This window comes from Zingiber officinale, chromosome 7A, assembly GCF_018446385.1.
Source record: "Zingiber officinale cultivar Zhangliang chromosome 7A, Zo_v1.1, whole genome shotgun sequence".
Classification (NCBI taxonomy): Eukaryota; Viridiplantae; Streptophyta; class Magnoliopsida; order Zingiberales; family Zingiberaceae; genus Zingiber; species Zingiber officinale.
The window spans coordinates 134,699,001-134,724,068 of record NC_055998.1 but is presented as its reverse complement, the minus strand read 5'-3'; the positions used below and the strand labels follow the sequence as shown (position 1 = coordinate 134,724,068).

Below are 25,068 nucleotides of genomic sequence, written 5' to 3'. Positions count from 1 at the left end.
ACTTATCATCTTCATGATTTTCGAACAGAATCACTATATTAAGAAAATTTAGAAAAAATGTTGGAACAAAAGGAAGGAGGTATCCATATTAGTTGGATGAAAGGTGACGATTTGACATGTGTTAAAGGGTAATAAGTGGAATGTTCACCTTACGAATAAGTCAAGGTTGAGTTTAAAATATTACTTCTTGAAGGAGGAGACTCTCCCAGGGAAAACCGTCTCTTATCTTTTGGGATGTATGTTAAATGAAGAGAAGTGAAAGGTTTAAGTTAAAAACTATGAATATTTATGAAAAAGCGAGAGGTTTAAGATGATTTATAAATCAACTTGCATCTAAAATTGAAATATTCAAATTTGACATCTTCAAAGCTAATTGATGTGCAAATACATGATTTGTCATCTTAAAATAATAATAATAATAATAATAATAATAATAATACTAATAATCTTAGTTAGGTTTATTGATTGAAATTTTTCATCGCCACCATGACCCTGGGGGACATGATTTGCCAACTAGAAGCTAATATATAAAGTAGCTTGTGCTATGTAAAATCAGATAGAACGGTGTTTTTAGTTCACAATCTAATTCACAAATCATCGTACTTTGCAAGTTTAGAGTAAAGACCTATTTTAGATGCTTGAATGCTAAAAATATTAAAATTTATGTGAATTTCGTATCATGAGATAATTTGTGAGTCAGCTTGTGCTTCAAAAATAACAGAGTTCTAGCTAATTAAGCCGCCTAAATTTAGATTTAAAAAACTGATTTTGCCTTTTGGATGCTTAAACTATTCAGATTTGATATACTTAAAGCTGACTAGCATTGCAAATATTTGAACAAAAATAATACAAAATGATCTAGTAATTTGTTGATAAGTTTGTTTTGAAAATCACAAATTTGCATTCTAGTCAATTTGAAAATATCAAATTAGAACAATTTCAAGCATTCAAAACCCGAAACTAGATTTTTTTTTTCTCTCCTTTCTTTCCAATTTTGAGCGCAAACGATTAAAATATTTCTTTTTTGTTATTTTTCTTAGCACAAGCAAATTTAGATTTCCCTTCTTTTCATTTCAAAGTTATTCCTCCCCAATTTACTATGTAAAATCCTTATTTCAATCAACTAATAAAAAAGGTTTTTTTATCATTTATAAAAAGTAAGAAAAATAATTAATTAAAAACATAAATAAAAACTTTGAATATTTTTTACAAATTTAATTCTCACAAGACAAAAAATTTGTAATTAATTTGTATGCGGAAGCATTTTAAAAAACTCAAACTTACAAAATAAAAAAAAAATACATTTAACAAATCAAATTTTATAAACATTGTCTTAGTTTCTTATTACAAAATTTTATAAACCCCATAATTTTACTCCTATAAAATCCTATTCATATAAACAAACATGTTTAAAGATTTAAATGTAAACACTTAAAAATTATAGCACCGAGATTTGTGACCTTATACTATTTTAATGTCCAATCATTCTTTTTCCCAATCAGAATTTTTTAGGCAATAAAAACTAAGATCTATAGATATTTATAAAAAAAACTTAAAAATTAAGTATATTATAATAGGAATTCATAAATTAGTACAAGGCAACAAGAAGGGCCACTGAATAAGTTTTAACACTGTAGTGGTAAATATGGTTGATGAAACATGACTAATCTAAATAGGATTTTTTTTACTGTGTCATGCCAAAAAAATAAAAATAAAAAATGGTTCGCTTAATAATTTATTGTTAAGTGAGGCCCCAATGAGATTCTAATACAAGCAAGCATGTGTACAGAATGCTTAAACAAAGACCAGAAAATTGAAGAGAACGTTGGAGCAAAAAAAAACATTGCTTTACCTAATCACTACAAGTTTATGGTGCATTGCAAGCTGTAGAAGCATGGACGAGGTGCGGGTGAACCGAGCCACATCACATAGGTCGTCGTCATTTGAACAGCAAAACAGAAATAAGAAACCAAGGAATTCGGTAGATGATGAATGTTGGCTAAAAAGAATCCTGCTAATGGGAGGGTGCATCTCCAGATTAACACTAGTCTGAAATAAATAGCAGGATCGTGTACCCATTTAAAACAGTTGGAAAACAAACAGTAGCTTCTACCGTTTAACCCATTGAAAGCTCTTCCTTGCTTTAGCTTTACCAGGCTTCTTTCGTTCAACTACGCGTGGATCACGTGTTAAATAACCAGCTGCATAAACCGCACAAGCAATGTAAGCAGTCAGAAAGAAAGTATATACCTACAGAGCCTCAATCTACAACAAAGGATTGATAAGCAGAATGAGGAAGCAGTCCAGAATACAATGCTGAAAACTACATTGGATCAGTGTAATAGTTATCGGGGCATTTACCAGCTTTTAGGTAAGGTCGAAGGCCTGGTTCCCAACATTGCAATGCTCTGCTGATTCCCAAGCGGATGGCTCCAACTTGACCTGAGAATATGACAAGCTGAAGCAAATCCTATGCATGCATACAAATACCATGTCTCACAAAATTAACAAATGGGGAAAAGAAAATCAAAATCCAACAAGATGATTTTTCTAGTTTTAACTAGAATTTTCAAACCAGAATGATGAATTTCGGATATAACCAAGAAATAATGAGATTGTATATTCTCAGAGTGTTACTTACCAGAAACCCCGCCTCCTTTGACAGTGCAATTTACGTCCCAGAGACCGAGAGTTTTTGTGACAGTGAAAGGTCTGAGAAGTTCTGCTCGGTGATCAAGAATGGGAAAATAAACATCAAACTGCTTGTCATTTACAATGAACGACCCATCACCAGGTTTAATCCATACACGAGCTACGCTGCATTTCCTTCTCCCTGTTCCATATGCTCTACCCTTTTCATCCACCTGACGAACTCTAGATTTTGCAATCTCCTCTTGTTTCTTACGCTCAATTTCAGTTCTTGTTGATGTTGCATTCATCTTTGCAATTGCTTCCTCTTGTATTTCCTTAAGAGGAGGCAACCCTGGAACACCCGTTACATCCTTCAATATAATCAAACTATCAATCATATCATCTGTGATCCCTGATGCTTCAGTGAGATCTCCAAATGCATGTCTTGGACCTGCCATTTTGAATGTTGAAGCAAAGTAAGCAAAATGAGCCAATGGAAATTTAAAAAAGTCTTTCTAATACACATTGGGTAGGAGTATAGTTGAAGAACAAGAAACCCAATAGCTTCAACGTAAGAAAAATTAGGAAAACCAAGGAGTGTTAAATGATAATGTAGAAATTCATAGTAAAAAGATTGGGCAAAAATCAAAAGGGTGCACCCCTTATTTTTGGAATCATTAAAATGGCGCCCTACTTTGATTTTTTTTATCAAAAGGACACCCCACTGCCTTGTAAAATGACTCAACTACCCTCCACTCCACTAAGATGACTTGTTTATTATTTTCTCCACCAAAGACGATTAATTCTTGTGATTATTAAACATTAAGTTGTGTAAATTGTAAGGATGAACTTAAACATTTGTTCTATAAATGGTAGAAGCTTTAGATATTAAAATTATGCAGGTTACCAATAAATATGAAATATTCGCATAACAGGTAGCAAGTCTACTACAATGCATAACAGGGAAATTTTATCAGATCATGATTATTAGAGTGCTCATAATGATATTTCAACAACGAACATACTCAAGCGTGTTAGATTGTTTAATTATTCCTTGCACTATCAAACAGAATGAAGGAAAAAATTAACAAAAAATCTAGACCCAAAAAATTCTTCATGCTTAGAAGTAATCCAGATTGATGCTAGATGAAAAATATATATATATATTCTATGGGCTACGTTTTGAGATGTCTTACCTTCCAGAATATCTAATAGCTCTTTCTCTCGCTTCTCAAGTTGTTGCTTTTGCTCATCGCTCGACTTTTCTAAATCCACTACGCCACCATCGACAATCCCTCCATCGCCATCGTTGAACAGGCTCGATTTTTCATCATCGTCGACCAATGACCATGGCTTGTATCCCTCAGCAGTCTCCCATTCCTCCACGCCTAATCCTCCAAGCCCGTCCTCGTTAGCCAGAGTCTCTCCATCGAGGCCATCAAAAATATCCCCTTTATCAACTGTCCTGGAGCCCTTTCCCCACTGATCCGTGATTCCGGCTCCATCGTTGATCGCCTCGGTTCCAGAGGGTCCCGGGGCGTCATCAGAAATCCCTGCAAGGTCGCCCTCGTCCGGGAAAACGAAACCGCCCTCGTCCTCCTCGGGGGTTAATTTCCAGTCGCCGCCGTCGTCGCGACGCCCGCTAGAGAATGCCTTAGAGTATTGAAAGAAAGCAGAATTGGACGGAGGGAACAGAGGCGGAGGCAGAGGCGGAGAGGGGATGCAGCGAGGGCGGAAGGAAGCTACAGCAGTGAGAGTAAGGAAGCGAAGAGGCTGGCGAAGGGAGGCAGAGCGGGAGAGCATCTTTAACGAGCTGCGTCTGCTGTGATGCTCTAGTCCTGTGAAATATTAGGGTTTCAAATTTCAATTAATTATTCGGCTGGAATTGGGCCGTCATTTGCTTAGGACGAATTTAAAAATTGGGTCGTCAAAAGTTAAAAATTATTCTACCAAAATTGAAAATTATTCTATCAAAATATCACCCAATTTTATTTTTTTTGGCAAATTATAATTAAATTTCTATTTTGTATTTTATATTGGTGTTATTTTAATCATATTTTTTAAAGAATAATAAAGTTAAAGATACACACAAATCTATTTAAAATTATTAAAACATACGTGGTTGGCAATTAAAAAAAAATAGATTTTTGTTCGGTATGTATTGCTGTTTAAGACTAGATAAGTTGCTCTGAACGTGGAACCAAATTTTTGGTTGCATCTTGTATTTGGTAAGAGTGTGCATTAGAAGATTATAATTTATTGTTGTCTTTTTTTTTTTTTTTGTCTATATATTGGTTTAGGAGATGTTTTTAAGACAAACATTAATTTAATATAAATCAATGAACTTGGGACAAAAGAAAATAATATGAAAAGAATAATGGGATGTATTCAATCAAGAGATTGAATGATTTTTATTAACTTTTTTTTAATGATAGATTTTTATAGAGTTGATAGTTTTTATTAACTTTTATAGAATCTCATATAGTTGTGAAAAAAAAATTCATGAAGTTCTATAGACTTTTTTGCAAGACTTTTACAGACATTTGTAAATTTAACGAAAATTTATGGATTTAAAGGGGTGTATTCAATCTTGGAAAAGCATAGGCAATCATGGTCTCACACGATATTTATTTTCAAACAAAACCTAAAATACTTAATTATTTCTTTTTAATAAAATAATAAATAGCATACTTGTCCATAATTTTTTTAAAAATTTTTATACTTTTATCTTGTTTTGGCTAAAAACAAAGAGAAGATAACGTTACGTTTCACTTTTAAAAAAAAAATTAATAATATAATTTTAAATCTAACAATATTATAATAATTTAAATATTTTTATTTATAATTTTGATCCAATTAATCTGAAATGTTGGTCAATCCTTTAATTTGGTCAAATATTTAATAAAATGTTAAATTGATAAATTGGATTAGTAATAAAATTAATAATATTTTTATTAATTTGATTAGTAATAATATTATTAAAATAAATAAATATAAATATATAAAATTTATTTAGGATTTTTTAAAATTTAATAAATTTATAGAATATTTTTAGGTCAAATTTCATTAGACTTTATTTAATTATCTATTAATTAAGTTGAGAATTAATTTGATTTATTAATATATATTTTATATTAAAACCTACTGTCTCACGTTTCTCTTCCTTCTACGCACAGCGCCGTCGTCCAAATCGACTTCGACTTCTACCTGCTCGCAAGTAGTCGACGGAAGAATCACCGGTCGCCTGAAATGATTTTTCTATTTGTTTTCCTCCTTTCCGACGCACCACAAGCTTCACCGGATGACACTCATTGTTTCCCATCACGAGCAACCGGAGAAAAAATCTCTACCTGCAGCCCACCGCCATGAGTCACCGCCGGAGAAAAGCAGCTGCTTCCGTTCCAACCATTCTGATCCATTCTTTTATCGTTATAACGTCGTAGAACGACATTTCAGAGGACTCTCAGCTTCGCCTGAAATGCATGTTGAGAGGTTGATGTAGGCCACTGAGAGGTTGAACAAGGATAGGGCTTTTAAGATCAAAGAAATAATTAAAATCGAGGAGAGGGAAGAGAAATGACTTATTTGTAAAAAATTAAAGCGATTTAAAGTCTATAGAAATCTCAAGGATGAGGAGAAAACTTTTTATTTTATTTTTAAAATTGTACCAAGTATTTTGGAGAGCTCTTATTGGTTAAAATTTATATTTAAGGATTTCTAAAAGAATTCATGAAAATCTATTGAAACTTTGGATACTAAAAGATTTTCATAAAGTTTTAAAAAGTCAAGTTTGAATACCACATGACTTTTTAAAACTTTATAAAAATCTAATTTGGATACCACTAGATTTCTATAAAGTTTATAAAATCTAGATTAAATACACCGAGACTTTTAAAATCTACAAAAATTATTCTAAGTAATTAAAAGTTCAACATTGAATACACCCTTTATCTCCGGTCACTTGGACTCCCTCCTAGCGCCTAAGCATGGTTAAATGTCTATCTTGACTGTCTCCTTTGGATCGATGGATAACACTTTCGTCAATTGCTTGGAAGCTACTGCAGTCTCTTGGAAGTCGAGGTTGCCTCACTCCTCACTCTAGTCACCTGGAAGTTCTCGACTCCGTCAGTCGAGACTTATCCCAATCGGTGGCCTGGATCTCATCCGATCACCTAAGACCGTCAAGTAGCTCTCTACAATAGAGAGTTAATAAGTAAGAGTAGTAGTACTACTAAGTAGGTTTCAAACAACACCATTGCACGAAACCTTACTTACCCTAGTAACTTCTCGACTTTGCTAGATATTCAAGTCCTAGCTAACCCATCTAAACTTTGACTACCAAGCTTTCAACTCCCAGCTAACTTCCTTCACCTCGCTCCTAATTAGGTCTGTCTTGCTTGATTTCGAACTACGTCTTTCTTGTCTGATTCCCAACCAGTCTTCCACTGCCTAGGCCCCCTAGGTCTTTTCATTATCTAGTTTCCAACCAGGACTTTTGTTGCCTAGTCTCACTAGGTCTTTCAGCTGCCTAGTCCCACAAAATATAGGTTCGATGTGGTGTTCTCAATACCAACAATCTCCCTTTTGATGTGTAGAAATTTAGTTTAAAGTTAATTAAAAAATTATAGTTTAAAGACAAATTTACTGCAATCATGCATAAAACTTTAAGTGACATTTCAAATACATTCGAATACATTCTCTTCCCCTTAATATAAATTCTTCCTTAAGATAAGCAACCTTATAGAGAAAATTTATATAATTAGGAAAGAAAAGAATAATTTTTATAAATAATTTTTAACTTTTCCCTAACTGAAACTTTTATCTCTCCATTTTTCATACATCACAAAAATAGGAAATAGGAATGAAAGAGATTAACAATAGTTGAATTTTAAGCTATTTGCTGAAAATAGTCATTTTTACTCAAGTAAGATTAACTCATGTCTAAATAAGTACTTGAAAAGCTTTAAAAAATTAAGAGAAGAATGAGCTTTGAAAATAAATTTAGGTAAGTATAGAGTAAACTTAGTAGATAAACAAGTCAAGGTAAGGAAGGAAACATGGATACTGAACATGAAACATTAAAGTAAGCTTAAAAGAAAACTTTAACTTGAAATGAATAAGTAAAACAAGTGAGCTTTTAAGCAAGATAAGTAAAATAAATACGTAAACTTTGAAACAAATAAGGCAATGAAGTAAACAAGTAAGACTTGGTGTAAAATAAACTAGCAAGCAAACTTAAATTAACATTAAAAGTTGCTACAAGTAAACATAATCCAAACTATGAGTTCATACAAGTCAAAGTAAATTAAGTTAGGTCAAACTAACAAAAGAATCTGATCAGAAGGAGGGGGATGCTAGCTAATGTGCCAGGAGCAAATAAGATCCATCATCTCCCACTACTGCTCTGTCAGATACTGGTGTTGCTCATCCATGCGCTGAAATATGTGAGTGACAGTTTCCTCAAGGTGAATCACTCAGTCTTCTGGTGACATGGAATATGGAGGTGGTGGCAGCTGAGGTAAGTTATAATCAAACTCAGGTAGCTCCTCATCCTTCTGAGGTTGTGGTAGCTTCGTCCCTTGCTTCCAAACTAGACCTCTATCACTTAATTTCATTTTTGCTAAGCTAAATTGTCTAAGTCCTATTTTATGAAAATTTGATAGGGGTTTAATGTTACTTGACCCAAGTACCTTTAACTTATTATTGTTTCTAAAACACACTATTCCCATCTCTTTGAGTTTGAACATCTCTTGGTTCCCGATCATGTGTCCAGAGCATCCATTGTCCAACAATCATTCATGTTGAATTTTAGTGACTAAGTTGTCTAAGTCTGACTTGACCATGAGAGCGGTATAGTTAACTTATTTTGATTCAGTTGACCCTTCATTTATTTTACTTAGCTCTTCTCATAGCTCCTTTGCATTGTTAAGTGATCTAACTTTCTCAAGCCATTCTTGATTCAAACCACAATGGATGATTGTAATTGCTCTTGGATTAGCTTGGGCCACTTTCATGATACTATTTGTCCATGAATTAAACCCACATAGCTAACTTATACGGATAGGGCTGAGGGGCAGAAAGGGAGTTTGAGGGAAGGAGAGGGGCAAGAGGGTCATTCCACTATTAGGGCATTAAGGGAGGAGGAGGTTCGTGTGGAGAGGAGGTCTTGGTCCGCCGCCACAGTGGTTGGAGGATCCCTCTGACTCTTCTTGCCAGAGCCGAGGTCGCCGGCCGCCTTTTCTCCACTCCTCTCCTTCTCCTCACCGCCGACCACCTCCTCTCTTCTCCCCCTCTTCCCCGTTTTTGCGCTGCCACCAAGCCGCCAACTCCTCCTTCCTCCTCATGCTTCTCGCCGGAGACTCTCCTCGCCGGAGCCGATGTCAGCTGCCAACCCTCTTCCTTTCCTCTTTGCGACACCCCAGCTTCTCTCCCTCATGCTCACCTCCTCACCGGCACCGAGGACAGCCAGCGGCTGTTCTCCTCCTCGTCAACCTCCGGTCACAGCCTGACCTCTTCTTCTTCCTCATCAAGACGCAGCCAGCTACGACTCTTCCTCTTCTCCTCTCGACGTTGACGCCTGCCACAGCTCCGCCTCCTTTTCTTCTCCTTCTCCCTGCCTTGCTCCTCTCTACACCGCCGCTAGCCTCTTCTCCTCTCGACGCCACCAGTCTCCTTGCCGGCAGCAACCGCCAGCTGCCCCCACCCCCTCTCTTCCACGCTGCCATGACCAAAGAGGTGGCCAGCAGCCTTCTTTCCTCTCCCCGGCCGACGACGTGAGACTCGTGCCGCTACCGGCACTGTACACGCCTGTCCATATCCACCTTCGCCGTGCCGACGCTATCGACCTGTTCGTGCCGTAGCCGCTGCCCCATCCACACGATGGCTGAGTGTTGCCACCTTTGAGAACCCTCATCGTCGTATGCTTCCGATCTGCGTGTCACTATGGTGTTCCCGGCTTTCGTGCCGCTTGGTGTCTCGGTCTTCGTGCCATTGTTGTGCTCCGACTTAGTGCTGACCTGGCTTGTTCACCGTGTTCTGACCTATGTGCTACTCTTGTTGTTGATGTGTCGTGTCCCGGCCTGCGTGCCGACCTAGTTTTCCGGCCTGCGTGCCGACCTCAGGTCCTGGCCTGCGTGCCGACCTAGTTTTCCGGCCTGCGTGCCGACCTCAGGTCCTGGCCTGCGTGCCGACCTAGTAGCCCGGTCTGCGTACCGATGCTTTATCCCGGTCTGCGTGCCAATGCCCTAGCCCGGTCTACGTGCCGGTGCTTTATCCCGGTCTGCGTACCGGTCTCTTATCCCGGTCTGCGTACCGGTGTCTTATCCCGATCTGCGTACCGATCTCGTGTCCCGGTCTACGTACCAGCATTATATCCTGACCTGCAGCTCGTCCTCCGGGTCCGTGCTTCGTTCAGCTTCTCGTTGTCAGATCCAGCTCTCCAGCCTCATCGGAGTCATCTACTCTTCCGGGTCGCGACAATCCTAGCCGCGTCCCATCCGAGGGCGCCCTCCTGGGCCAGGGTACGTTTTCCGTACTCACCCCTTATTTATTTCATTATTATGTCATTAGCCGGTTACTCATATATTCGTTGGATCCGCCTCGAGACTCGGGGGTACCGGGGGCCGGGCCAACCCGGTCACTGGCTGCAGGTAGCGTTGACCAGAGGACTTTTGAAGACTTGGTCAACACGGGAGCCATCTCAGCACACCCCCCTCCGGGACGTCGCGACTTCGTCAACATTCTCGCCACCTCACCCGACGGTCCGTCTGACTCAGCTTCCGGACGGGATCAAATTTGGCGCCGTTTGTGGGAATCTCTTCACCTGTTCTGGAACGTGAAGATGGACGACGTTGGGAGGTTCTCTGCCATTATCACAATCCCGGAGTATCTCGACGCATATATTATATTCTATCCTCACTCCACCGGTATTCGGGAGTCGAGGAATTGAGCGGAGCTTCAGCTGGCCGACAGGTTAGTTTTTCCATTACATTTTTTCCCTAACTCCACGGGTATTCGGGAGTTAAGGGACCAAGACAAGCCCTTAGTGGTTGGCACGACTTCCCGATCAGGTACGCTACAAGCTCCGCTCTCTTTTTACGATTATAGGAACTGCTATATTTCCCTGATAAAAGAGTAAGAGCCTAGTTCCTTGATCAAAGACTAGAGTCTTCAATTTCTGATCGGACACTAGGGGCTCAGCTCCCCGCTCATACACTTGGGACACAGCTCCCCACTCATACACTTGGGACACAGCTTCCCAATCATAGACTTGCAGTACCATTTCCCGATCAGGATCTAGGGGCCTCGCTCTTTGATTACAGGCTAGGGACCTTACTCTCCGATCAGGGGTCAGGGGCCCAGTTCCTCAATCATGTGTGCTACAGGCTCTGCACCCTTCACCATGAGGCTCTGCATCCTCTTACCATTACAGGCCCTGCACCCTTCACCATGGGGCTCTGCATCCTCTTACTGTTATAGGAGTTTCACCTTATTGCTATTATATGCTCTGTATTCTCCACCTGTTTTGCATCTTCTTATGTATACAGGCTCGGTTTCCTTCACCCACGATGCTATGCTTGCCTTTACTTTTATGAACTCTGCTCCCCTATATTACCATGGGTTTCATTCTCTTTGGCGGTTAGGGCTCATATTATCATCTCCTCCCCTCGCTCCACGGGTATTCGGGAGTTGAGGGATCGAGACAAATTCGCAGTCAATTGGCACCACACCACTATCAGGTATGACATAAGCGTTATTTCCTCATGTTGCTACATGCTTCGCTTTTACTAGCTTCAAGGCTTATCCTCCCCCGTTCGGGGGTGAGCGGTTTCACTAGTCTCAGACCAGCTTATCGGATTTCATATCTCCCTCGTTCGGGGGTGAGCGGTTTTCACTGGTCTCAGACCAGCTTATCGGATTTCATATCTCCCCCGTTCGGGTTGAGCGGTTTTCACTGGTCTCAGACCAGCTTATTGGATTTCTTATCTCCCCCGTTCGGGGTCGAGTTTTCGCCACCGGTCTCGGACCGTAGTACATCATCATTTACCTCCCCCATTCAGGGTCGAGTTATCGCCACCGGTCTCGGACCGGAGTATTATTACTGGTCTCGGACTAGCGCCATCGCCACCGGTCTCGGACCGGAGTATCATTACTGGTCTCGGACCAGCGCCATCGCCACCGGTCTCGGACCGGAGTATCATTACTGGTCTCGGACCAGCGCCATCGCCACCGGTCTCGGACCGGAGTATCATTACTGGTCTCGGACCAGCGTCATCGCCACCGGTCTCGGACCGGAGTATTATTACTGGTCTCGGACCAGCAATATTGCCACCGGTCTCGGACCGGAGTATCATTACTGGTCTCGGACCAGCGCCATCGCCACCGGTCTCGGACCGGAGTATCATTACTGGTCTCGGACCAGCGCCATCGCCACCGGTCTCGGACCGGAGTATTATTACTGGTCTCGGACCAGCGCCATCGCCACCGGTCTCGGACCAGAGTATCATTTCTGGTCTCGGACCAGCGCCATCGCCACCGGTCTCGGACCGGAGTATCACTACTGGTCTCGGACCAGCGCTATCGCCACTGGTCTCGGACCGGAGTATCACTACTGGTCTTAGACCGGAGTATCACTACTGGTCTCGGACCAGCGCCATCGCCACCGGTCTCGGACCTCGGACCAGCGCCATTGCCACCGGTCTCGGACCGGAGTATCATTACTGGTCTCGGACCAGCGCCATCGCCACCGGTCTCGGACCGGAGTATCATTACTGGTCTCGGACCAGCGCCATCGCCACCGGTCTTGGACCGGAGTATCATTACTGGTCTCGGACCAACGCCATCGCCACCGGTCTCGGACCGGAGTATTATTACTGGTCTCGGACCAACGCCGAGACCGGAGTATTATTACTGGTCTCGGACCAACGCCATCGCCACCGGTCTCGGACCGGAGTATCATTACTAGTCTCGGACCAGCGCCATCGCCACCGGTCTCGAACCGGATTATCATTACTGGTCTCGGACCAGCGCCATCGCCACCGGTCTCGGACCGGAGTAGCCCAGACTCTCGCCTCAATGCGAGTTATAAGTGAGCTCTGCTCTCACGCCCAACGACCCTTCGGGTCGGCTCCCATGCGAGAATTAAAAGTGAGCCTTGTGCTCATGTCCAACGACCTTACAGGTCGGTAGCCCCAGACTCTCGCCTCAGTGCGAGTTATAAGTGAGCTCTGCCCTCACGTCCAACGACCTTTCAGGTCGGCTCCCATGCGAGAATTAAAAGTGAGCCTTGTGTTCACGCCCAACGACCGTTTAGGTCGGTAGTCCCAGACTCTCGCCTCAGTGCGAGTTATAAGTGAGCTCTGCCCTCACGCCCAACGACCTTTCAAGTCGGCTCCCATGCGAGAATCAAAAGTGAGCCCTGTGCTCACGCCCAACGACCTCTCAGGTCGGTAGCCCCAGACTCTCGCCTCAGTGCGAGTTATAAGTGAGCTCTGCCCTCACGTCCAACGACCTTTCAGGTCGGCTCCCATGCGAGAATTAAAAGTGAGCCTTGTGTTCACGCCCAACGACCTTTTAGGTCGGTAGTCCCAGACTCTCGCTTCAGTGCGAGTTATAAGTGAGCTCTGCCCTCACGCCCAACGACCTTTCAAGTCGGCTCCCATGCGAGAATCAAAAGTGAGCCCTGTGCTCACGCCCAACGACCTCTCAGGTCGGTAGCCCTAGACTCTCGCCTCAGTGCGAGTTATAAGTGAGCTCTGCTCTCACACCCAACGACCTTTCAGGTCGGCTCCCATGCAAGAATCAAAAGTGAGCTCTGTGCTCACGCCTAACGACCTCTCAGGTCGGTAGCTCCAGACTCTCGCCTCAGTGCGAGTTATAAGTGAGCTCTGCTCTCACGCCCAACGACCTTTCAGGTCGGCTCCCATGCGAGAATCAAAAGTGAGCTCTGTTCTCACGCTCAACGACCTTTCAGGTCGGTAGCCCCAGACTCTCGCCTCAGTGCGAGTTATAAGTGAGCTCTGCCCTCACGCCCAACGACCTTTCAGGTCGGCTCTCATGCGAGAATTAAAAGTGAGCTCTGTTCTCACGCCCAGCGACCTTTCAGGTCGGTAGTCCCAGACTTATGACGGTCAGGCCTCAGATTATTCTCTTCTTCCCTTGCTCCACGGGTATTCGGGAGTTGAGGGATCGATGCGGATCCTCAGTCGGTTGGCAGCACTTTGTGATCAGGTATGATGAAGGTTCTATCCCTTTATATTGCTACAGGTTTCGCTGTTATGGGCTTCCAGGCTTATCCTCCCCCGTTCGGGGTTGAGCTATTACCACCGGTCTCGGACCAGAGTATTACCCCCGGTCTTGGATCAGAGTATCACTAACGATCTCTCGGTCAGGCGATCAGACTAATTCCCATTGTCTTCCAGACCAATCCCTGGTCGGGCTTTCAGACAAATTCCCTGTCGGGCTTCTAGACCAAGTCCTGGTCAGACCTTCAGATCAATTCCTGGTCAGGCCTCCAAACTGCTTCTTTGTCAGACCTTCAGATTGTTTCTGGGTCGGACCTTCAGACCAAGGTTGGGTCAGACCTCCAGGTTGCTTCTTTGTCAGGCCTGCGGATTGCTTCTGGGTCACAAGTCTCCAGATCGAGTACTGGTTAGGCCTCCAGAGCACCTCCCGATCAGGGTCCCAGACTCTCGCCCCAGTGCGAGTTATAAGTGAGCTCTGCTCTCACGCTCAACGACCTCTCGGTCGGCGCTCATCACTCGCAGTTCTGCATGACACTTGTCATACTCGCTTTACTCGTCTCTCTGCCCGGCACTCAGCTCCCACGTTCCGCTCACTGCTGTTGCTCGGTCGGCATTCACCGCTTCACTCACCGCTCTGCTCGGCACTTATCATCCGTGCTTTTCTCGTAGCTGTTGCCTGGTCGGTATTCATCGCTTCATTCGCCGCTCTGCTCGGCACTCATCCTTAGCGCTTCGCTTACCGCTATGGCTGGGTCGGCACTCATCGCTTACTTGTCGCTCTGCTCGACATACTCGCCCCGCTCGCTGCTCTGCCCGACTCTCGCCATTCGTATTTCGCTCATCTCTGTTGCTTGGTCGTTTGCTCGACCATTCACCGGTACCACTCGTTTACTCTCTTTACGCTGATCGACCTATCGCTTAAAGGCATTCTCTCAGTCGTGCATTCAATATCGCTCGTCCATCACTCAGTTTTCCACGGCATTCGGTCGATCGCTTACTTGCGCTTTTTAAGCATTCGCTCGGTCGCGCTCTCGACTTTGCGCATCTATCCTTCTCTTCATTGCCAGGTCCATATTTATTGTCGCTCGGTCGGCGCTCGCTCGGTCGGCACTCACTCGATCGGCACGTTCCCGGTCGCACTTACGGCTTTTACTCGTCCTGGTCACAATTTATTTGGACGACATTTTCTTGGTCATGCATTCAACATCGCTTATCCATCGCCTTTCGCCTCGCTCAGCAATCTCTCGATCGCTCTGCTCGGTCTCGTCCGAGTGTCTTTGCGATATCACTCGGTCTCCCTCAGCATCTGATCGATCGTTTGCTTGTCGTGTGTTTCGAATTATTTCTCGTCGCTAGCTCGATTCTGTTTGCATCACATGCTTAAGATTGCCACAGCTACTCGTTCGACGTTATATGACAGACCTGCGATATGACTCTGCATTCAGTAGCGATTCTGTTTGTCGTTGGCTGGGTCTAGTCAGTCGGACTTGCGCCTCCTTCGACTAGACTTAAGGGGGAGGCTTGTGATACGGATAGGGCTGAGGGGCAGAAAGGGAGTTTGAGGGAAGGAGAGGGGCAAGAGGGTCATTCCAATATTAGGGCATTAAGGGAGGAGGAGGTTCGTGTGGAGAGGAGGTCTTGGTCCGCCGCCACAGTGGTTGGAGGATCCCTCTGACTCTTCTTGCCAGAGCCGAGGTCGCCAGCCTCCTTTTCTCCACTCCTCTCCTTCTCCTCACCGCCGACCACCTCCTCTCTTCTCCCCCTCTTCCCTGTTTTTGCGCTGCCACCAAGCTGCCAACTCCTCCTTCCTCCTCATGCTTCTCGCCGGAGACTCTCCTCGCCGGAGCCGATGCCAGCTGCCAACCCTCTTCCTTTCCTCTTTGCGACACCCCAGCTTCTCTCCCTCACGCTCACCTCCTCACCGGCGCCGAGGATAGCCAGCGGCTGTTCTCCTCCTCGTCAACCTCTGGCCACAGACCGACCTCTTCTTCTTCCTCATCAAGACGCAGCCAGCTACGACTCTTCCTCTTCTCCTCTCGACGTTGATGCCTACCACAGCTCCGCCTCCTTTTCTTCTCCTTCTCCCTGCATTGCTCCTCTCTACACCGCCGCTAGCCTCTTCTCCTCTCGACGCCACCAGTCTCCTTGCCGGCAGCAACCGCCAGCTGCCCCCACCCCCTCTCTTCCACGCTGCCATGACCAAAGAGGTGGCCAGCAGCCTTCTTTCCTCTCCCCGGCCGACGACGCGGGACTCGCGCCGCTACCGGCACTGTACATGCCTGTCCATATCCACCTTCGCCGTGCCGACGCTATCGACCTGTTCGTGCCGTAGCCGCTGCCCCATCCACACAATGGCTGAGTGTTGCCACCTTTGAGAACCCTCATCGTCGTATGCTTCCGATCTGCGTGTCACTATGGTGTTCCCGGCTTTCGTGCTGCTTGGTGTCTCGGTCTTCGTGCCGTTGTTGTGCTCCGACTTAGTGCTGACCTGGCTTGTTCACCGTGTTCCGACCTATGTGCTACTCTTGTTGTTGATGTGTCATGTCCCGGCCTGCGTGCCGACCTCAGGTCCTGGCCTGCGTGCCGACCTAGTTTTCCGGGCTGCGTGCCGACCTCAGGTCCTGGCCTGCGTGCCGACCTAGTTTTTCGGCCTGCGTGCCGACCTCAGGTCCTGGCCTGCGTGCCGACCTAGTAGCCCGGTCTGCGTACCGATGCTTTATCCCGGTCTGTGTGCCGGTGCTTTATCCCGGTTTGCGTACCGGTCTCTTATCCCGGTCTGCGTACCGGTGTCTTATCCCGATCTGCGTACCGATCTCGTGTCCCGGTCTGCGTACCAGCATTATATCCCGACCTGCAGCTCGTCCTCCGGGTCCGTGCTTCGTTCAGCTTCTCGTCGTCAGATCCAGCTCTCCAGCCTCATCGGAGTCATCTACTCTTCCGGGTCGCGACAATCCTAGCCGCGTCCCATCCGAGGGCGCCCCCCTGGGCCAGGGTACGTTTTCCGTACTCACCCCTTATTTATTTCATTATTATGTCATTAGCCGGTTACTCATATATTCGTTGGATCCGCCTCGAGACTCGGGGGTACCGGGGGCCGGGCCAACCCGGTCACTGGCTGCAGGTAGCATTGACCTGAGGACTTTTGAAGACTTGGTCAACATGGGAGCCATCTCAGCACACCCCCCTCCGGGACGTCGCGACTTCGTCAACATTCTCGCCACCTCACCCGACGGTCCGTCTGACTCAGCTTCCGGACGGGATCACTAACCATTTTTATTTTTTGGCAAATTGACTCCATCTTAGATAATTGTCACAACTTTTGATGTCATTCATGAAAAAGCATTCCATCCTTCTCTTCCAATAGATAAAAATTGTTGTCATAAAAAAGAGAACGATGGATTGTGCTGAAATCTTCCTATAAAGTCATAAGATAAAAATTTCTCTAAGATTTTCACAAATCTTGGGTGAGTAGCACAGAAGAAATAGCAAACAAGTGTTTAAATTGATTAGGTCTAGGTTAGGGTAGAGGTTTGGTTTAGGTTAGCTTGGATGTGATTAGGGTTAGGATTTGGCTTGAGCTAGACTTGGATTAGAATTATTGTAAATTTTTTAATTAGTGTTTACCTGACTTCAAGATGCAAATCCAATCCTAGGTTAGATTCAGATTTTGCTATGGGTAAGTTAAGAGTTTCTTAAACTAGCTTCTAGGCCATCGTGAGGCACGAGAGTAGTACTTTGAACATCCACCTCTTAAAACAAAGTTAATAAAAGAACCAACGAACTTAAACAAACTTAATACAACCCCTTGATCTAACTAGTTTAGAATGAGGTGAGTTAGTTTCAACTAGTTCCATTCAGCTAGTTGCATCAAGTAGCTAGGATACACATTTTCCATCCTAGACATACACTTAACCAAGTTTTCCTAATATACTATTAGCTCACCCTGCTCTGATACAAATTTATAGCATCCTATTTATGTTAGGGGGTTGTATCAGATTTAAGAGTTGATAGTAGATTTTTAAACAAATACATAAAGTACACAACAAAAATAACTTCTAAATTAACCAAGCAATTCTAAATTAACCAAACAAAATAAGCATGTATGACAAAAAATAATGTAATAGCCGGCGGATAAACCTTTTTAACAAGAATCATAAAGTCAAGCACAACAAGAGAAAATGTATGACAGCTTAAATAAAAAGATATTACAACCTCTAATTGCCATTGATCTTTAAGAAGCACACACACAACACGTCTCCACAAGGAAGCAAAAGCACAACAAATAGAATGTAGAGAGAAAAATATTATTCCAAAACACTACTTTGAGTCTTCTTTTATGGAACTTTGTCAAAGCTAGTACAGGAGGCCACGGCCGGGTAGCACCAAGATTGACATGGAAACTTATATAGCTATTCATATGATTATGAGGGATGGGGATTGTTATAGCCTTATCTTTAATGACCAACTTCCAACCCCTACTTGACCCTGAGCACACTACTGTCTGAGTCCTAGCTAACTGGGCCTTCCCTTTTACTGCACCTCCTGAACCAATTGATATAGACCGCCCATCTCGTCCATCCACATAGGGCAGCCCATATAGACACTCTTTTTCTTTTGTTGCTTCTTCTATAGATTACACTGAGGACACTTTCTTCGGAATTCACACACCTCTTAATGTTATTCAATCTGAATAAGTTGAGAAGCATTGTATCATGGAGCAACATCATCATATGATGGACGAGAAACACCATTTGATGTAGGACCAGCGTGTTGTATGATGCAAGAACACCACCAAATGATGGAGGCCATGTTTAACTACACCTTTATCAAGGGTACTTCCCTCAAACTCCTCAATAATTTTTTTGTTGTTGTTAACTACTTTTTATACATTGTGGACAATACATGATTTAAGTTTACGGGGAGTTTAGTTAGTTTAATTTTAGTTTTATTATAGCATTTCATTAGTTATCATGTTTTTTTTGCTTTTATCATGTTTTATATTTGTGTTTGTGGTATGACTTAGCATGAGAAGAAAAAATCCATATATTAAAATAAATGTCCTAACCTTTAGCAATTTATTTTCTTCTATATGTAGTAGTATGACCAGAGTGTTGTTGAGTTGGAGACCTTCATTGTTAGCCTTCTTGATAAGGATCTCTTTTCACATTCACATAAACTTTACTTTGAAGGTTGAAGTATTTGAGAAGAGTTAGTATTACTACACTAGAATAGTACTTAGTTTTCTTAGGGACTCCCACAACATTTTGGTTACTAGAGAGAAACACTTGAGTCAAGGAACTCATAAATATTTTATAAAAAATGTGAAGAAGAAACAAAAAAAGGTGTTTGACAGTGAGTAAAAGAAATCAGGTACTCTTTTAAGACCTAGTGGTTATTGGGAAAATACCAATTTGGTACCCCCTTTAACACCTAGTGGTTATTTAGGAAATACCTATTAGCTTACCTCAAGTGATCCTTTGAGACCGAGTGTGGAAAATGCAAACCATTATGGGGACACCGAGCTTTACATGTGGCAGGTAATGTGCATCTTAAGCCGAGAGTTTTGGGAACACAATGGAATGGAGAAATAGCTTGGATTGGTATATGATGTTTTAGAGTCAACGTAATTGCACAGCGCATAGAGAAACTTTCAAGCTAGTCTACATGCAATAATTCATGTGCCAATACTCACAATAATATTGCATGTTAGGATTAGATAAATGTGCTAAGTGTAATAAGCCTCATTCACATACATTAATTTTAATTGCATGCTTTACTTAAAGAAAAACAAATGTTTAAGTTTAGGTGTATTTGATTGTCTGTGAATCATGCATATGTTTTCATTCTTATTTAGCTTATATTTACTGCATTACATGAGAATAATGTAGGTTAAATTCTAGCTTTTGCATTATTTTTTTATTATTTTTAGTTTGGATGACTATTTTTGTAATTAATGTTGATAAGATGTGAAGATCTTAGCCTCGGAGTGTGTCTAGAGATGAAAACCCAATGGAACAACATTGTAGCATGATCCACGGTTTGCTCGTGGCACCTTCCATAACCATGGATCATCCATGGAGGTAGAATTGTTTTCAAAGCATTGCTCGAAGTATCCAGCAAGAAACATGGCCAAACCGTGGCACCTACCAGTGTTGTGGTCTATTCAGGATTTTGACAAGAAGTCATCCAGCACAATCCACAGCCTACCCATGATACTTGCCACGACTGTAGATCTTCAGAATTTTGATAGTGGTGACTCCTGCATTTTAGGAAATACCTATTATGTTTTGGAGTTTATAAAAGCAATTAAGGAGAGCTAATTGTCGGTGCAATCGACCTCCAGAATTTTGATATTTATTTGATAATATATTTAATAAGATTTGGTCAAAGTTGACCAAGTTAATTAGAAGTCATAATAGGTCAAGACTGCCCTAGGCAAAGGAAAATTTTCAAGCAGGTCAAGATTGACCGGATGCTCGGCAAGAAAAAAATCTAGTCAGATCAAGGTTGATCAGATAACTGGCAAAGGTAAAAGTCCTGATAGGTCAATGTTGACCTAGGCAAAGATAGAAGTTTTGACAAGTCAAAGTTGACCTAGGCAATAGAGAAGTCTTGACAGGTCAAAGCTAACCTACGCTCTTAGAGAAGTAAACTCCAAGCAAGGGAAAAGCTTAAGGGAGTTAACCTTAGGTAGTGAAATGCCTTAGAGGAGTGAACTCCAGGTAAAAGGAAAATTCTAAGAGAGTGAATCTTAAGTGGTGAGAAGTCTTAGAGGAGTGAACTCCAAGTAAGAGAAAATTCCTAAGGGAGCTAATCTTAGGTAGTGAAAAGTTTGGAGGAGTGAACTCCAAGCAAGAGGAAAATTCTAAGGGATTGAAACTTAAGTAGTGAGAAGTCTTGGAGGAGTAAATTCATGTAAAAGAAAAATTGAAAGGGATTGAATCTTAGGTAGTGAGAAATCTTGGAGGAATAAACTACAAGCAAGTGTGATCAAAATAAGGTTTCCGATCGATCGTGTGCGGTCCACCCGACTAGTGTATATTGAATATTGCTAACATTATTTTACCTTTACAATTTGTATCTATTATGCTAATTCATTATTACAGAAAAGTCTTAGTGGATCAGGTCGATCAGACACTAAGTAGAAAAAGAAGTCCAAATAGATCACTTAGACCAAATGTTTGACTAGTAATTAAGGTAAGTCCTGGAGAGGTCTTTCATTCTAAAAGGCGGTGAAAACATGTCCCAGTTGGAACAACCTTAGGCATTGATCAGACTAAAGAAACCAATGAAGGTTACTAAGTCGAGATTAGATAGTCGTAACTGTTAGACTCATTCATGCATAATCATATATTTCTAACTCTGGTTTGCAGGTCAATTATTGGTATTCTTATTATGCTAACTTTGTTTTATAGAGAGTAAAGTTTGGGTTGATCGAATGGTTCGGTCAACCCAATAGGTTGATTCAGTCGACTGATCTAGATGGATAAGTACAGAGAAGATTCATATCATACAAAGAAGGAAATAAAGGTTTAATCGACTAATCAAGAGGATTAGTCGACTGAACAAATATGAAAAGTGCATAACAGATATGATTGGGTTGAACAGTAATTGAAACTTAGAGTCCAATTGACTAGACAAGGTTCAGTTGACCAAACTGAATCAAGCCTATAAAAGAAGCCTTGGTATTGAAGGCTCGGTACTTCATCTTAATCCAATTCTTTAAACACTCTCTCCATCTCTGCTATTCGTGCAAGTACTGTTACTACACCGAGAGGATCTCCGACAATCTTGAAGTTGTCTATAATTGTTATTTACTTTAAAAGGGATAATAGCCTGTTACTATCACCTTCATCTTTGTACGCTTTCATCCTTCTCCGAAAGTTTTTCAAAGAGGAGAATATTAGTGATTTACCCATTCGGAAACAGTTCAAGGGATCGTGGGCATTGGAGTAGTAATCATTGGATTGTGAACTAAGTAACCGACTGTATCTTAGTATTTTCTATTTTCTATTGTACCTCTGCTTTTGTTATCTTATAAAAGAAAAGTTTTTATTGAGCAATATTCACCCTCCTTTATCATTGTTTTTTTGACCCTATAATTAATATCAGAGCAAGGTCTATCTGATTTAGTTTAAACACTTTTAAAGCTTTTTGAAAAGAACAAAAATATCCTTTCTTATTTTTAATTTTTAAAACATACTTTTAAAATTTTCTTTCTTAATAAAATATTCATTCTATTGCACTATTTACCCAAGACTATGAAATGTCTTGGATTTTTTTAAAATTTTTATTTAGAAAAATCAAATGGCACACTAAAAAGGATTCAGTATCGCTCGTCCATCTCTCTTCAATGGCAACAACTTCATCTACTGGAAGGAATAGATGGAGTTTTTTTTTTTTTTTTTGTGCAAATTGAAATTAACATGTGGATCGTCATCCTACCAATGGACGAAATTAGAAAACCACAAGATATGAAGAAGTAGATAACATATACCAAAAAGAATGCCTAATACAATACTCAAGCCACAAACACATTATTGTGTGGTCTCACAAAAGAAGAGCTAAATTGGATTGGTCTATTCAATAGCACAAAGAACCTTTGGGATAAACTGATCAAACTCCATGACGGAACATCCGACTCAAAGATAATAAAATGAGACCTACTTATAAATTCCTTATTTAATATTCAAATGCAGAATGGAGAATCAATAAGTCAACTACACACAAGAATTAAAGATATCTTGAACAAACTCGACTCAATTGGACATACAATGGAAATTGGGACATAATAAGGTACACTTTAAACTCTTTTCCCTGAAGTATATTTTGAGCATCAATGGTTGATGCATACAAGGTATTTAGGGATCTTTCTATTATAAAATTAGATGAAATATTTTATGAATTTAAATTGCACGAATAGTCTAACTCAAGTCAAACCGAAAAAGGTGTAGCTTTGTTTGCAAGGCAAATTAAAAAAGAAAACTAAGTCAAAACTCCGACCAACATTGGAATCGAAAGATGAATTGGAATTAGATGACAAGGAAGATGGGGACACAACCACATAAATATTAAACCTAGTCCAAAAGATGTTTAGAAGAAGGGCTTCATTAGAAGGGATATCAAAAGAGCAATCAAACCAAAAGACAAGCAAGCAAGCCAAGGCAACCAGGCATGCCTAAATCAGAGGTAACTTGCTACAAGTTCAACAAAAAGGGACACTACAAGTCCGAGTACCCCCAACCAAAAGGAAGACAAGTCACAAAAGCTAAGGAAGATGAAAGCACTTAAAATAACTTGAGATGAATTGATAAATTCATAATTTTATCGTGAAATGGGTATCAAAATAATTAAGTGACTAAATTCAATCTACATTAATGTAGCATAGATATGACTTAGGTCATCTCCCAATAAATGTAACAATGATGGTATCTTAGAATTGATTTGTTATTGCTTTTTAGATTTTTGATAAGAAATTGGGGTTTTGGATTTCGTTGAGTTCTTAAACTAATGAATAAAATAGCAAGATAAATATAAAACTAAATCTAAAGCAGTAAAAGAGATCCTGTCTATCTATTAATCATAAACCCACAACATGTTGTCACTTTATGCCATGGATTAACACTATTAACATATCCAAATAGATTGGAAACTAAGCAAGGACTAAACAAGAACAAAACAAGATCAAATTAAAGTCAAGAGATCGAATACTCAATGGATCAAACTAACCATTTGTCAGATGACAGGAGATCTACTCAAATCCATGAAGATGAACAGATAGGAAACAGATCTACAATTTCATCTAACCTAAACAATTCAGATCCTTGCAACTAGATAACATCAAAATAGATTCAGATTCAGATCTCCATCAATAGAGCTAACAAGCATTCAAATGAACATACAGAAACAAATCAAAGCTTCATCCAATCTCAGCTAACTCAGATCTATAGAATTAAGCAGCAAAATGAAACTAGAAATTATAGTAATAGAAATGCAGAAATGAAGATAGAAATATAAGGGAGGAATGATAAACAAAAGTGAGCTGCGAATCCTGAGCACTCACAGAGTCATGAGGAACTGATCAATTCAGACGATCGATTCTGATCAAGTGACAGCATCAGTGCTAAATTCAGAAATACTCTAACTTAACTTGGGTATTTAATTTTTGCACTTTATTGAAAAATTTATTTCTTTTACTTTATGTTGGTTTACCCTAAGTTAACTTGGATTGCTCACATTAAAAAGGGGGAGATTGTTGGTACCCCAAGATAGTTTTGATATGATCAAACAAGTTAAGTTAGGTCTCGCTGTATTTAACCCTGTGTCTAAGTGTGCAGGAACTTAGGAGCACAGGACGTCAAGCAACAGACGCAACTAGCGAGAAGGATGGCATGGGAGAGAGCTGACGGGCTCGGTGCGTCTGAGAGACGAGGTACTGCGGAAGAGTATGAGGACAGACGAAAAGGAGGCGCGCGGTGTTTCCAAGGAATGAGAAGCCAGAGCGGAAGCTAGCTCGAGAATGCCGGAAGTTGGGTTCGGGTGAGCCCTATTTCGGATGGCTGAAATCACCCAAGCGAGCAGAATCAGAGCGAAAGACTTGGACCATTGTGAGTGGAACCAAAGCAAGAGACCGGGACCAAAAGTCAGCAAAATAATGACTTCTAGGGCTCGGGGTGCCTGAAACCCGATTCTTAGCCATTTCGATGTGGTGTTTGAACGTTACGTCGGAGATAAAATTCTATCCCATTCTAGGTGCCTAGAACCCTTTCAGGCGCCCCGAGTAGGGCTATATAAGCAGCTCTGCTTTTAGAAGCTAATAACAATAAGAAAAAGAGAAATAACACTTGTACTTGTTCAGTTTTTTGTTTAACTTCTGTTTCTGTGCATTCATTGTTGTAAAGAGGCTTCTTCGCCTAAAGGAGAAATTAGTGAGACTTCATCTGCCTTGGATTAACAACTTCCCTGGTTGTAACCAAGTAAACCTGTTGTGCCTCTTTCCTTTTAGTCTCTTTTATTATTCTTATGCAAGTGTTATTTTAATTAAGTTATAAGTCGAGAAAAGTTCGTTTGCTTAATTTGTGTAGGGGCAATTCACCCCCCCCCCCCCTCTAGTCGACCGCCAAGAGACCTAACAAGTGGTATCGGAGTCAGGATACTTCAGGAGGACTAACCGTCAAACGAAGCACACGAGATA

General features: G+C 41.8%; 1 protein-coding gene across 1 annotated transcript; it reads right to left on the bottom strand.

The window, feature by feature from the left end:
* Window positions 1-1,720: 1,720 nt before the first annotated feature.
* Window positions 1,721-4,469, bottom strand: LOC122002703 (30S ribosomal protein S9, mitochondrial-like). Its single transcript, XM_042557978.1, has 4 exons — window positions 3,828-4,469; window positions 2,642-3,082; window positions 2,362-2,442; window positions 1,721-2,201 (listed from the first exon to the last, which is right to left on the bottom strand). Exons 1-4 carry the CDS (start codon window positions 4,432-4,434, stop codon window positions 2,110-2,112), a joined length of 1,221 nt encoding a protein of 406 aa, XP_042413912.1. The 5' UTR covers window positions 4,435-4,469; the 3' UTR covers window positions 1,721-2,109.
* Between the last annotated feature and the right edge of the window lie 20,599 nt (window positions 4,470-25,068).